At 42.4% G+C, this 13,069-nt stretch overlaps 1 protein-coding gene across 2 annotated transcripts in view; it reads right to left on the bottom strand.

Moving 5' to 3' along the window:
* EBF2 (EBF transcription factor 2) overlaps window positions 1–11,764 on the bottom strand; it is a 108,147-nt gene extending 96,383 nt beyond the window's left edge. For both annotated transcript variants that reach the window (XM_063931852.1, XM_063931851.1), the window contains exons 1-5: window positions 11,544–11,764; window positions 7,274–7,430; window positions 5,150–5,213; window positions 3,103–3,158; window positions 2,018–2,091 (exon numbers count right to left, since the gene is read on the bottom strand). In XM_063931852.1, the coding sequence (XP_063787922.1) occupies window positions 2,018–2,091; window positions 3,103–3,158; window positions 5,150–5,213; window positions 7,274–7,430; window positions 11,544–11,677 (485 nt within the window). In that variant the 5' untranslated portion in view covers window positions 11,678–11,764. The remainder of the gene's footprint in view (window positions 1–2,017; window positions 2,092–3,102; window positions 3,159–5,149; window positions 5,214–7,273; window positions 7,431–11,543) is intronic.
* Between the last annotated feature and the right edge of the window lie 1,305 nt (window positions 11,765–13,069).

The raw sequence follows: 13,069 nt of genomic DNA, 5'->3' as shown, positions 1-13,069 counted from the left end.
AGTGACAGGAGACGGGAGCTGCACTGTGACATTATGTGTATCACTCGGCTCCTTTTTTCAGTATAGGAGCCGGTACTGCAGCCAGACTAGTCTGATGGGGCAGCCCAGTATCTCCGGGAATGCTTTGCATGCCCCTGGGGTCGGGCCACAAGGCCCGTCCCTGCATGAAATGAAGTGATCGCTAATGCCATCACTCTTCCTTTGGGACCCCAGCGCGGTTCTGAGCATGTGTGATTTAAGAGTGCCGGGGAGGGATCTTAAGGATCCCTTTCCATTAAACTCTGTGAAGTGTAGCTTATAAGCTACAATGGCTGACTCCATATGTCATTAGATGGCATTAGATGGCATTAGCTACCAGGACTCGGTAAATCCCGCTATTTACCAGTCCCAATAGAAATCAGTGGGGGTTGCTTATGCAATCTAGCATGGAGGATCGCAGCAGATATCAATCACATCTGCCACAGTCCCCCGTAGACACATCCAGGAGATAATCAATCTTTGCGTGTATACCTGAGAATTGGTCTTTTTGGGGGCTACATTAAAAGATCAGAAACATTGCCTTGCATCTTGCCTTCTGAGGTAATTATTTTCACCAAATCCCACTGCTTACACACAGCGGAGGCAGCCATATTGTTCCCAGAACCAATATTCATAAGAATGTCACCTATCCATTCCCAGGGACTTAGTGGCATCACTGTGGGACAAACGCCTGTGAATTCTCTATATGTATAATGCCACCTATTGTGTGTCTAATATTAAAAACATATTGAGGACCCTACAGGTCCTTGTTGCAATAGTTCATTTGATGATATAGAGCAGAGAGACTACTTAAATTGTATGGACGGCCTCTGGAAAAAAATCCCCTTGAAGCCAAGGACAAATAACTGTAGGTTCATTGTATTCATAGAAGAAAACTGAGTACTTTAATTATTGCCTTTTCAGTTACATGCTGGTAACATCTATAGCACAGTTCTGCTCGGCCCGTGGGTATACAGTATGAGCATGTACATAGTCCATATCTTACAGAACATAGTGTTGATAAGCTCAGTTCTAGATCCTATTTGTTACTGTAAGATTACTACAGTGCAGTAATAGAAAACTGTGGCACCCAAGTACCCTGCCATTTGCTTAGTTCATAACCATTTGCTATCTCGCCAAAACCTCAATTAAATCACAGGAACTTAGCCAGGCTGCTCGTATTAATATGGTCCCCTCAGAGATCTGCATTACATGAAAATTCTAATTCAGTTTCACAGATTTATAGGGGAAATATTCATTAATAAAATGTGATGGCTACATGCAAATTACAGATTTGAATTGCAACGAATTGCGGTGACAAATCCAAATCTACCAGAGCAATACAAGCAGCTGTTCCACCATCCATATCACCCACGTTTTGGATGATATTTAGTACCAGAAGTGTTACTGTGCATCCATGACTTTAGTTCACACATGTGCACCGCAGGGTCCGAAAGAAGATCTGAATGGATCCCATTTCACATTACGTATCTCCATCCCACAGGATAGTTGCCGTTAGTAACCACAGTCAAACTTTCAGGTTGCGAGTTGAGTAAGCTCCGACACCCCCCGCCCCCCCAGACATGGCTGGACCTTGCTTTGTGCCACAACTCTCCATATCTGTGCCGTTGAGTAGGTGTAATGCCCAGCTAGTAGCAATGATTAGGGCTAAATAGTTATACATTATGAAGGTGTACATATCACCTATACACATCGAAGGCAGCCATCTTTGAGCGTATATAACAGTGAGTACGGCTGTACCTGCTTTATATTCAATAAAACCACTCCACCGGTTATGTAACTGGCCTGCTCGTATTGCAAGGCATCAACTGGTGTGTACAGAAACTCTGCTACATCCACAAGCCTCTACACATATATTTGCAACATGTAGGTGGTTGTCTAACCAGGTGGCCAGCACTGTTTTACTACTCTGTTGTGTGTGTGACTGACTGATAGTAGATGAAGAAACAAGATGTAGAAAGTCAAGGGTTATCATTACCTGCACATGACCTCGTGTGTGAGCAGAACACGACACATCTCCGGGTTCTTATTCTGTCCTTCATATGCTATTGGCTGCAAGCAGAGAGCAGGTGCAATCTTACATGTATGTAAAGTTTTATCATGTTAAAAAATATTTGTTATGGAAAGGGATGCAGAAAATAAAACAGGGAGGACTGGGAAGGGCAACAACACAGCTCACAAGACTATGGGGCTAATTCAGACCTGTTCACTCGCTAGGTTTTTTTTTGCAGTCCTGCGTTCGCATAGTCGCCGCCCTTAGGGGAGTGTATTTTTGCTGTGCAAGTGTGCGATCGCATGTGTAGCTGAGCTGTATAAACAGATCTTGTGCTGTCTCTGCACAGCCCAGGACTTACTCAGCCGCTGAGAACACTTCATCCTGTTCGGGACCGGAATTGACGTCAGGAACCCTCCCTGCAAACACATGGACATGCCCGCGTTTTTCCAACCACTCCCAGAAAACGGTCAGTTGCCACCCACAAACGCCTTCTTCCTGTCAATCTCCTTGCAAACGCCCATGCGAATGGATTCTTCGCACATACCCATCGCTGAGCGGCGATCTGCTATGTACCCGTGTGACGCACCTGCGCATTGTGGTGCATACGCAATTTAGATCTGATCGCTCAGTGTACGAAATCGCAGCCTAGCGATCAGGTCTAAATTAGGCCCTATGAGTCATTGATTCATCAATTCAGCACTGCATACTAGTACAATGGAAATAAGAAATCCATTACTGAATGAATACATGGGCAGCTAGGTTTTAGGTTATGATATGCTAAACTAGATCTTGGCGCCACTGGAGACACCACGTTAGTTGTGACAAGTCACAACATGGAAACCTGTTAGACCTCAGATAGACAATCAGGCAAACCATATGCTACAGAACTTATTGGAGTACCAGTGATACGTTTGATTCACTTGCCAACTTCTATCAATGAAATCTACAGTCTCCATTTTATGCTCGGTGCTGATCTAGTTCCTGGCTTCCAGAACTGGTATGCAAAATCTTATAGCGCAAAGTGGGCATTGCAATAGGTGCTTCGCCATCTGTCACCAGAGACGTACCTGCTTTGTCACAGAGTCGATAAGTCTCACAAAAAGGTCTTGCTCAGTCCGGACACCTGAAGAGAAATAAAAGGGAAATAAAGGCCTTAGAATGTCGCTGTCACCTTGACGTAGTGTAGGCAGACATTGGGCCGGATTCAAATCCTATTGCACCCGCTATCTCCCGTCTAAAGTGACGGGAGATAGAGAGGCGATATTAAAATGTGCCCTGCTTTTGTTCTGATCACGCTCATTACAGTCTGGTTTAGGTGCGTCAAGCGCCTAAACCCGACTAAAGTAATGGCCGTAATCGTGAAGAGACCTGATTGGCCGCCCAAACGGGTCTCTTTACACGCATTTCAGCTCGCTAACTCTGGGGGTAGCGAGCTGAAATTAATTTGTTGCGCCCGTCGGCAGTAACATTAGAATACCGCTGGCGGGTGTGGTAGGGGGCGGGAGGGAGGGGGGAACATTTGAATCCTGCCCACTGTGTTGGCTCATCCTGTATTATAAGACCACCCTTGAGAAGGTGTTTGCGCATTTTATTTGTTTATTTTTTAAATGTGAGTTTATAGGTACCATTTTCATGATTATTTGGTTCAGGCATATGTAGACTCTGGTACTCTTATATGCATATTTATTTATTATGCCCTGTAAAGAGACAGAACTGACTTTTTTTTAAACACAGGGCTCTATTTACTAAGCCCTGGAGAGAGATAAAGTGGATGAGGATGAAGTACCAGTCAATCAGCTCCTAACTGTCATATTACAGGCTGTGTTTAAAAATGACAGTTAGCAGCTGGTTGGCTGGTACTTTATCTCTGTCAACTTTATCTCTCTTCAAGGCTTAGTAAATAGACCCCACAGCCTGTAAAGTGTCAGTTACAAGCTAATCTGTTGGTACTTTGTATCTCCCTACTTTATCTCGTAGAAATTAATTTATATAATGAAAATATTCTCAAAATTAACATAAAAATGTATACAGTATGCACACCCTCACTTATTATTATTATTATTATTATTATTATTATTAGTTATTATTATTATTATTATTATTATTATTATTATTATTTATATGGTTCCACAAGAGTTGTGCAGTGCCTTACAAAGTACATAAGCTGAAACAGTGCAAACAAAGCAAGAATATAAAAGTGCAAACATCTTTCAGTACAAATCATTGCAGAATGTAGGATAGAAGTTCTATAACCATTGCTGCATATACCCACAGAAGTAACACTGGCTGCTGAACCCAGAGGTTTGGTGCTGCTGTGGACATTATGGAGGAGATGATGGTATAAATGAGGGAGGGAGAAGCACATGACAGAAGAGGACCCTGCTCCAAAGAGCTTACACTCTTATAGTCACTAAACTACCTCTGCTGATTTGTGAACTGAAATACGTCTGCACACTACTGATGGATGATTCAGCTAATTATCAAATCTGGAATTGTAATTTTACTAATAATGAACAATAGACAAAATCAAGTTCTTTCAGTAACTAAAGCTATTTTGTTTTTAGCAATTTTCATCTAAATGTTCTAGGTAACATTTCCTGCATTGCTAGGTTAGTGCAGGGAGTATGATCAGCTTTTCAAAACATATATGATCTGCACAATGTTTAGGCATCCTGGCACTCTGCAGAAGTTGGAGAACTACATGTCTCAGCATGTGGGTGGCACTGCATGCTATGGTACCAGGAGAGGTGATGAGCCACGATTCTTGTAGTAGTTGTACTCAGGACAGTGCTGTGCATACCGACCCACTTACTAAACGGTATACTTGGATCTATGTGAATATACATCTTTTAAATGTTTGCTGAGTGGACTTTAGCGGCTAAAATAATGTCAATTATTTAAATTCTTCATATCAGAACAGCCAGGGTCAGAGACAGCTTTGTGTGCAATATTTATATATAATATTCTGTATATACAGTAATTCATTGCATGCGTGCATGCAGGTGTGCTGACACACACACACACACACACACACACACACACACACACACACACACACACACACACACACACACACACATACATATAACTATGTATTCATTATCGCGGACTCACCGTTGCTGTAGAGGAGCTGCAGTCGGTAATGAGTGCCGTTATTGGTTTTCTCCGTGCTCAGCTCCTTTGGAGTACAAAAGTGTAATTTCACATTCAGTGCACGGATTATATGTATCAAGCTTTCACCTGCCGAGTTACATCATATCAATAATAATACTAAACTCCTATATCAATTTCAAATACAATCACATTTGTATCGCCAGCGATATATAATAACGCAGAAGAAAACATGGTAACTTTCTATAACTACACTAATATAATATAACATATCCCTGACAGCTCGCTTTTATTCTTGATATTCACTATCTTTCTAATAAACAACGCTTTGTAGATTGCAATCAGCCTTCTCCATGTAATAAGTAATTTCTAATCGGTACACTCAGATTTACATAATCAGTGATTCATTCCAAATGACTGCCCCATAGACAATCATTATTTGTTACATAACCCAACAATATACTCGGGAGGAATTTTCTGTATACTGCAGATCACACTGGACGCAGTCACTGGGACCATGGTATAGAGGAGGTAAGGGAGTGATACAGTAAATAAGTCGCAGACACTGCAGATCTGCCACATAACTTGAGCTACAACATAGCACACCTGTGGCTCCTCAGCTCTCCTGGAACTAAAAGTCTCAGCATGCGATAATATGTAGTTTCACAAATGTGGATAGCCTAAACATCTTAAGATACATACAAAGGGAACCATATGATAGAGCAGGACTTTTATACAGCATAACAAAGGTAACTTATCTGCAAGCACATATATCTAATACCACATATGCAATATATATATACATACACGTAGCGGCTCATGCGGGACAGCTAATAAGGTAATAAGGTATCCTGGCCTCTGTGTGGTCGATTAGGGCAGTATGAGAACCCTGAACTAGGAATATCTCAGTACACGTGTGTGACTCTAACATGCATGTACTTCATCTGTGTAATATGTCACTGATTATATCACTATGCAATATTCAGTATCGTACCCTGGCTGGCAAAGAGCACTCCTAAAAATTCTCGTAAAATATTTGTAAGGCTTTACGTGGCAATCGCCCTGACAAAGCATATATAATAACATTTACAGTGTAATGTCACATACACCGCAAGAACAATACCAAATGTAAATGTAGAATAATAGTGCCACTATGCATGACATAACGTACAGTATGTGTACAGTACGCTGTAAAGTCTCTGACATAGGACACTTCATATATATATTGGGGGTAATGTCTGATAAACACAACTCAGGCTGTACCCTATAGGCAAAACTGTCCGTCATTCTACAGTCTCTATATACCACATTCTACAGTCTCTGTATACCACATGCTACAGTCTCTGTATACCACATACTACATTGTCTGTATACCACATTCTACAGTCTCTGTATACCACATTCTACAGTCTGTGTATACCACATTCTACAGTCTCTGTATACCACATGCTACAGTCTCTGTATACCACATTCTACAGTCTCTGTATACCACATGCTACAGTCTCTGTATACCACATTCTACAGTCTCTGTATACCACATGCTACAGTCTCTGTATACCACATTCTACAGTCTCTGTATACCACATATAAGCTGTAGCTGTATATAATATAAGCTAGTCAGGTAACACCACATATAGCACTATATTACACAATAAGTTTATTCCTTCGCTGTACACCACATATATGACGTCGCCCAAAGTCAGATCCTCACTGTATACTTCATATACCACCTTATGTGAAGTCATGTTTTCACTATAGCACTATACACAATGTAATGTAATGCAAAAATCAGACCTTCCCTATAATATTATGTAAGCGAAGTCGGATGTCCTCTGTATAGTATTGTGAATAACATTGTATATAATGTGTCCGAGTTTCACTGTATGCTGCATACAGTACTGGACACAAAGCAATTCAAAGTATGATCTCACTGTATACTATATATAACACAATATATAGTAATATAATGCAATATGTAATGTGACCCTGTGACTGCTCATAATAATGCAGTATATGATGTATACTGCATACAGCGCATATTATATACCCCCCCCCCCCCCCACCCCATACACACACAGTGACACCTGGCCATGTATATACTGTATCAGGTAGTATTAGATCACCCACCTTGTCATTCTCCACGAAGTCCACGAAGCTGGTGCGCTCTATCTCCACGGGCTGCCCCTGCCGGTCATACAGCGCCAACACGAAGTGGAAGAAGTTGGATTTCCGCAGATTGGATGGGGGCTGCTTCTCAAAGTGTGCCCGGGACACTGCCACCCCACTGCAAGGGACATACATACATACATATAAACAGCAGTACTGCCACTGCGCATCCTGTCATATGTTACCAGGTCACTGCCACCCCACTGCAAAGGACATATATAATAGAAATATATACACAGCACTACTGCCACTGTGAATCCTGTCATATGTTCCCGGGACATTGCCACCCCACTGCAAAGGACATATATAATAGAAATATATACACAGCACTACTGCCACTGTGAATCCTGTCATATGTTCCCGGGACATTGCCATTCCACTGCAAAGGACATATATACATATAGATACAGTACACAGCACTACTGCCACTGTGCATCCTGTCGTATGTTCCCGGGACATTGCCATTCCACTGCAAAGGACATATATACATAAAAACAGCACTATTGCCACTGTGTATACTGTTATATGTTCCCGGGACACTGCTACCCCACTACAAGGGACATAAATACATATATACAGCACTACTGCCACTGTGCATCCTGTCATATGTTCCCGGGACATTGGCATCCCACTGCAAAGGACATATATACATAAAAACAGACAGCCACTGTGCATCCTGTCATATGTTCCCGGGACATTGGCATCCCACTGCAAAGGACATATATACATAAAAACAGCACTACTGCCACTGTGTATCCTGTTATATGTTCCCGGGACACTGCTACCCCACTGCAAGGGACATATCTACATATATACAGCACTACTGCCACTGTGGATTCTATTATATGTGCCGAAAAATTGCCACTCCACTGCAAGGAACATATATACATAAACACAGCACTACTGCCACTGTGCATCATATTATATGTGCCGGGGCACTGCCAACCCACTGCAAAGGACATATATACATAAAAACAGCACTACTGCCACTGTGTATCCTGTTATATGTTCCCGGGACACTGCTATCCCACTGCAAGGGACATATCTACATATATACAGCACTACTGCCACTGTGGATTCTATTATATGTGCCAAAAAATTGCCACCCCACTGCAAGGAACATATATACATAAACACAGCACTACTGCCACTGTGCATCCTATTACATGTGCCCGGGGCACTGCCACCCCACTACAAGGGACATATATACAGCACTATTGCAACTATGCAACCTGTCATATGTTCCCGGGATACTGCCACCCCACTGCAAAGGACATACCGTATATACAGCACCCCTGCCACTGTGCTTCTTGTTATATGTGCCCAGGACAGTGCCAACCCACTGCAATGGACATATATACAGAACTACTACCACTGTGCATCCTGCTATATGTGCCCGGGTTACTGCCAACACACACACACACACACACACACACACACACACACACACACACACACACACACTGTAAGGGTTAGTATTACTTCCTCACAGCACTGAGGTCATGTGTTTGATCTCCACCATGGCCCTAACTTAGTGGAGTTTATATATGCTCCCCTTGCTTGCGTGGGTTTCCTCCGGGTACTCCAGTTTCCCCCGTCACTCCAAAAATAAACTGGTAGATTATTTGGCTCCCAACATAAATTAACCCTTGTATGTGTTTGTATACATGGACAGACTAGATGGGCCAATGGGTTCTTATTTGCCGTCAAATTCTGTTTCTATACAGCACTACTACCACTGTGCTTCCATTTATACATGTGCTCTATGCATTTACCACTTTGTTGCACGTATATAATGTTATACTGTATGTCTACTTAACACTACTTATAAATACTTATAATAACACACACATGTACTGACTGCAAAGCCCTATACTGCAGCGTTACTCTCTCCCTCTCCCACCTTTCATATGTACTGCTGAGCTACTGACATAACATTTCATGTTATATGTTATTTTTATTTTCCTAGCATGTCTGTCTGTCTGTCTGTCTGTCTGTCTGTCTGTCTCTCTCTCTCTATCTATCATCTATCATACTGCATCACTGCATTATAAAATAGCATGCACTGCAGCAACACTGCCAAGGACACATGCATATACGCTCTATGCATGTACTAACAGATGCACTATTGCAAGGTACATGTATGTACATATACGAATGTGTGTGTGTGTGTGTGTGTGTGTGTGTGTGTATATATATATATATATATATATATATATTATTTTTACAGCAAGAGGCATATGCATGTGCCTGCAAAGTACATATCTAGTTCTGTAACACTACAGTATGTTCCCTCCTCACTGTATCACTGACGTATACAATCAGTGCTATACTACAGAAACTGCAAAATTATGCTGTCCAGCTCTAATGACTGCACTGACATACATGCAATATGCACAACTTTCTCTGGGCAAAATTGCTACTATTTCTGCATCACGAGATATATATATATATATATATATATATATATATATATATATATATATATATATAATACAAATATATATTACACACACATGCACCCCATTACAAGCTACATTAGTATATACGCTAATTGGAGCCCAGAAAGTACTCTGTATACTGTATACTGTATGGGTCCGTTCTCCCGATGTACCCTGTGCGAATTCTTTCTGTAGAAGTTTCTGACGCGGATTTGTGGCATAGTGTTCGTTCTGCCTGATGTATGCATCAGTACACATGCATTTCTTCTCATTATGTAGAATAATTATTACATGTACATGAAACGTATAGGTGTCTGCTTACGAGTTGCACTATGGAAATATATAAGGTTAGACAGTGTGGAAAACTATGCACAGAATAGCCCAAATCGATCGTTTTCATTATAATTAGTGAATTTAAATATTATTATAAATCGTGTAATATTAATGTAGTTAATCGTGTATTAATGTATACATAGGGGTTATTAGCTAGTGAAATAATTCAGAGAATTAGATTAATTGATCAGGTGACAAATACCCGCTAATACCACAGATCTGATAACAAACCCTGCGATTTGTCCAATTAATGTATACCATAGACTGATGTACAATAATTAATTAAATATAATTCATGAACGATATTGCTAATTTGTTTTAAATAAAAAGTTATTTTCGCTTTGCAATAGGAATACGTTTACACTATAAATGTTGTGACACTGTTACACAGGTACGATAGGGGTTTCCCGTTCCCTAAAATCTACCTCCAAATTGGGGATTTGCAAGTTATTAATGAATGTTGTCCGAGGAAAGGTGCTAAATATTAATGAATATGTAGTCTTAAATTAATGTTAAATAAGCAATGATTCACTACATTTACATACCGCACAGAACGTGACATATTGAACGATTCGTTGCAAAGCTATAATATATATATATATATATATATATATATATAATATATACTTTTATTTACACACACTCTCACATATATACAGTACATATATATATACACACACACACACACACACACACACACACACACACACACACACACACACACGTGATTTGTAACTAAATTTGCAACAGAATTTGTATTTGGAGTGCCGTTTGTTGGAGATAAGATAGATATATAGATATACTGACATACAAAGTGTTGCACTTTAATCAGCCATGGAAATCTGCCTTACTGTATATATATCAGTTTGCTTCCAGAGTTTTACAGTTTATCAAACATAATTTTAAATCCGTTTATTAAACTCTATATTAACCCCCCCCCCCCCCCCCCTGTCACAGGCAGTCGGCGTGTATGGCACACGAGACATCTCCTGCAGCGGAATTGCTGCTATAAATCCGCATTTATTTTGGGGAGGAAATAAAGTTTTGTGGAGAACTTTCCCAGCAGATTGTGCACTGGATGCGGGGGTGACTGTACTGTCATTATTGTATAGACGTCCCTTATACACTGCAGGCATGAGCAGGGCAGGGGTCGGGTACCTGGAGCTGGTTACAGGATATGTCCCATGCACTGCACACATATGTAATATGCCCTATGCACTAATCCTTCTGCACATACACATTCTCTCATTAATGATATGCAACCCCTAACTACCCTTCTGCTGTATAACGGTACTTCCCAACTTGCTATGCCAGTCTCCTGCTGTGACTTGTAGTTCCACAACACATACCCTCTGTGGGTGACCACCTGCATTGTGCCTGGGGAGTGTGGGAAAGTTGCTTTGCACCCTGCAGGTGGCCCCCACCTCTCCCGGGGTCCCCAGCCCTGTCCCCCTTACCTCTGAGCTGCCACCTTGGAATCCACCACTCCAACATTCCTCACCCAGGACCTGACAGGATCCATCCCAGCTGCCAGGGCTTTGTCTCTCAGCACAGGTCCTCCTCTTCCCAAACTCTCCTGCACCCCAAACATTTACAGCTGGCAAAGAACTAGTGGGTAGGCCTCCTGCCCCCCTGTCACCTGCACCACAGCAGTAGGGTGACCCTGGATCTTCTCACCCTGTGTGAGCACTGAGCCAGCATCAGCCCAGAGCATGAATGAGTCCCCCCCGGGGGGAGGGGCCTGCCCTGCATCCCTCATTTCATTGGCCTGCTGCCTACCCAAGGCCACGCCCAGAGGCTGAGCGCTTAACCCTTGCTACTCTGGCACAGCATCGCCGTCATCTCCCTGCAGCGGAAAGCTGCCCGGGCTGGGGGTGTGAGCCGGGCGCAGCGTGCTAGGAGCAGGGGACACAGCAGGCAGAGACTGGGCAGAGTGCGTGTTACCGGGCTCACTGCAGGCAGGGGAACAGCGATGTATCTCCAGTATCACCGAGCTGCCCAACACACAGTCATCCAAGTTACACTATTGCCTCATGTCTTATCTATCTATCTATCTATCTATCTATCTATCTATCTATCTATCTATCTATCTATCTATCTATCTATCTATCTATCTATCTATCTATCAATCTAATGGTGCCCATACACTTGTGAGATAATCGGTGCTATCCTTAGATTTCGACCACATCTGTGAGAGATTGTATGCACATTTTAGTTACCTTGAGACATGAAGCGTGGGCACGCCACTCGAATATCGCGTCTCAAGATATTATGTGCTGCACTTAATATCTCTCGTTTTAAAACCACATGAGATATATCGCTGCACGATGGGCACCCGCCGGGAGCGGCCAGGTTCCGGTATGAATGGTCGACCATGTTATGGTCGACAGTCATTAGGTCGACCACTATTGGTCGACATTGACATGGTCGACATGGACACATGGTCGACACATGAAAATGGTCGACACGAAAGGTCGACATATGAAAAGGTCGACATGAGTTTTTTAACTTTTTTTGGTGTCGTTTTTTTCGTAAAGTGACTGGGAACCCCAATTAGTGCACCGCGTCCCCTTGCATGGCTCGCTTCGCTTGCCATGCTTCGGGCATGGTGCCTTCGCTCCGCTACCGCTTCGCTCGGCACACTTTACCGTTCCAATCGTAGTCCATGTGGATCGTAAAGTATGGAAAAGTTCCCCAAAAGAGAAAAAAAAGTTAAAAAACTCATGTCGACCTTTTCATGTGTCGACCTTTCATGTGTCGACCATGTGTCCATGTCGACCATGTCAATGTCGACCAATAGTGGTCGACCTAATGACTGTCGACCATAACATGGTCGACCATGTGAACGGATACCGAGCGGCCAGAGGCCCCTTCCACTCGGCGGTGACGTGCTAATCACGTGATTACCATGCGATCTATTGCACGATTGCATGGTAATCACTTTGGCAGTTGCCGGTGCGATGCCACGCGATGTCGCGTCGCG

Source organism: Pseudophryne corroboree, chromosome 6, assembly GCF_028390025.1.
Source record: "Pseudophryne corroboree isolate aPseCor3 chromosome 6, aPseCor3.hap2, whole genome shotgun sequence".
Classification (NCBI taxonomy): domain Eukaryota; kingdom Metazoa; phylum Chordata; class Amphibia; order Anura; family Myobatrachidae; genus Pseudophryne; species Pseudophryne corroboree.
The sequence above is the reverse complement of the archived record's forward strand: the minus strand, read 5'-3'. Positions and strand labels throughout refer to the sequence as shown.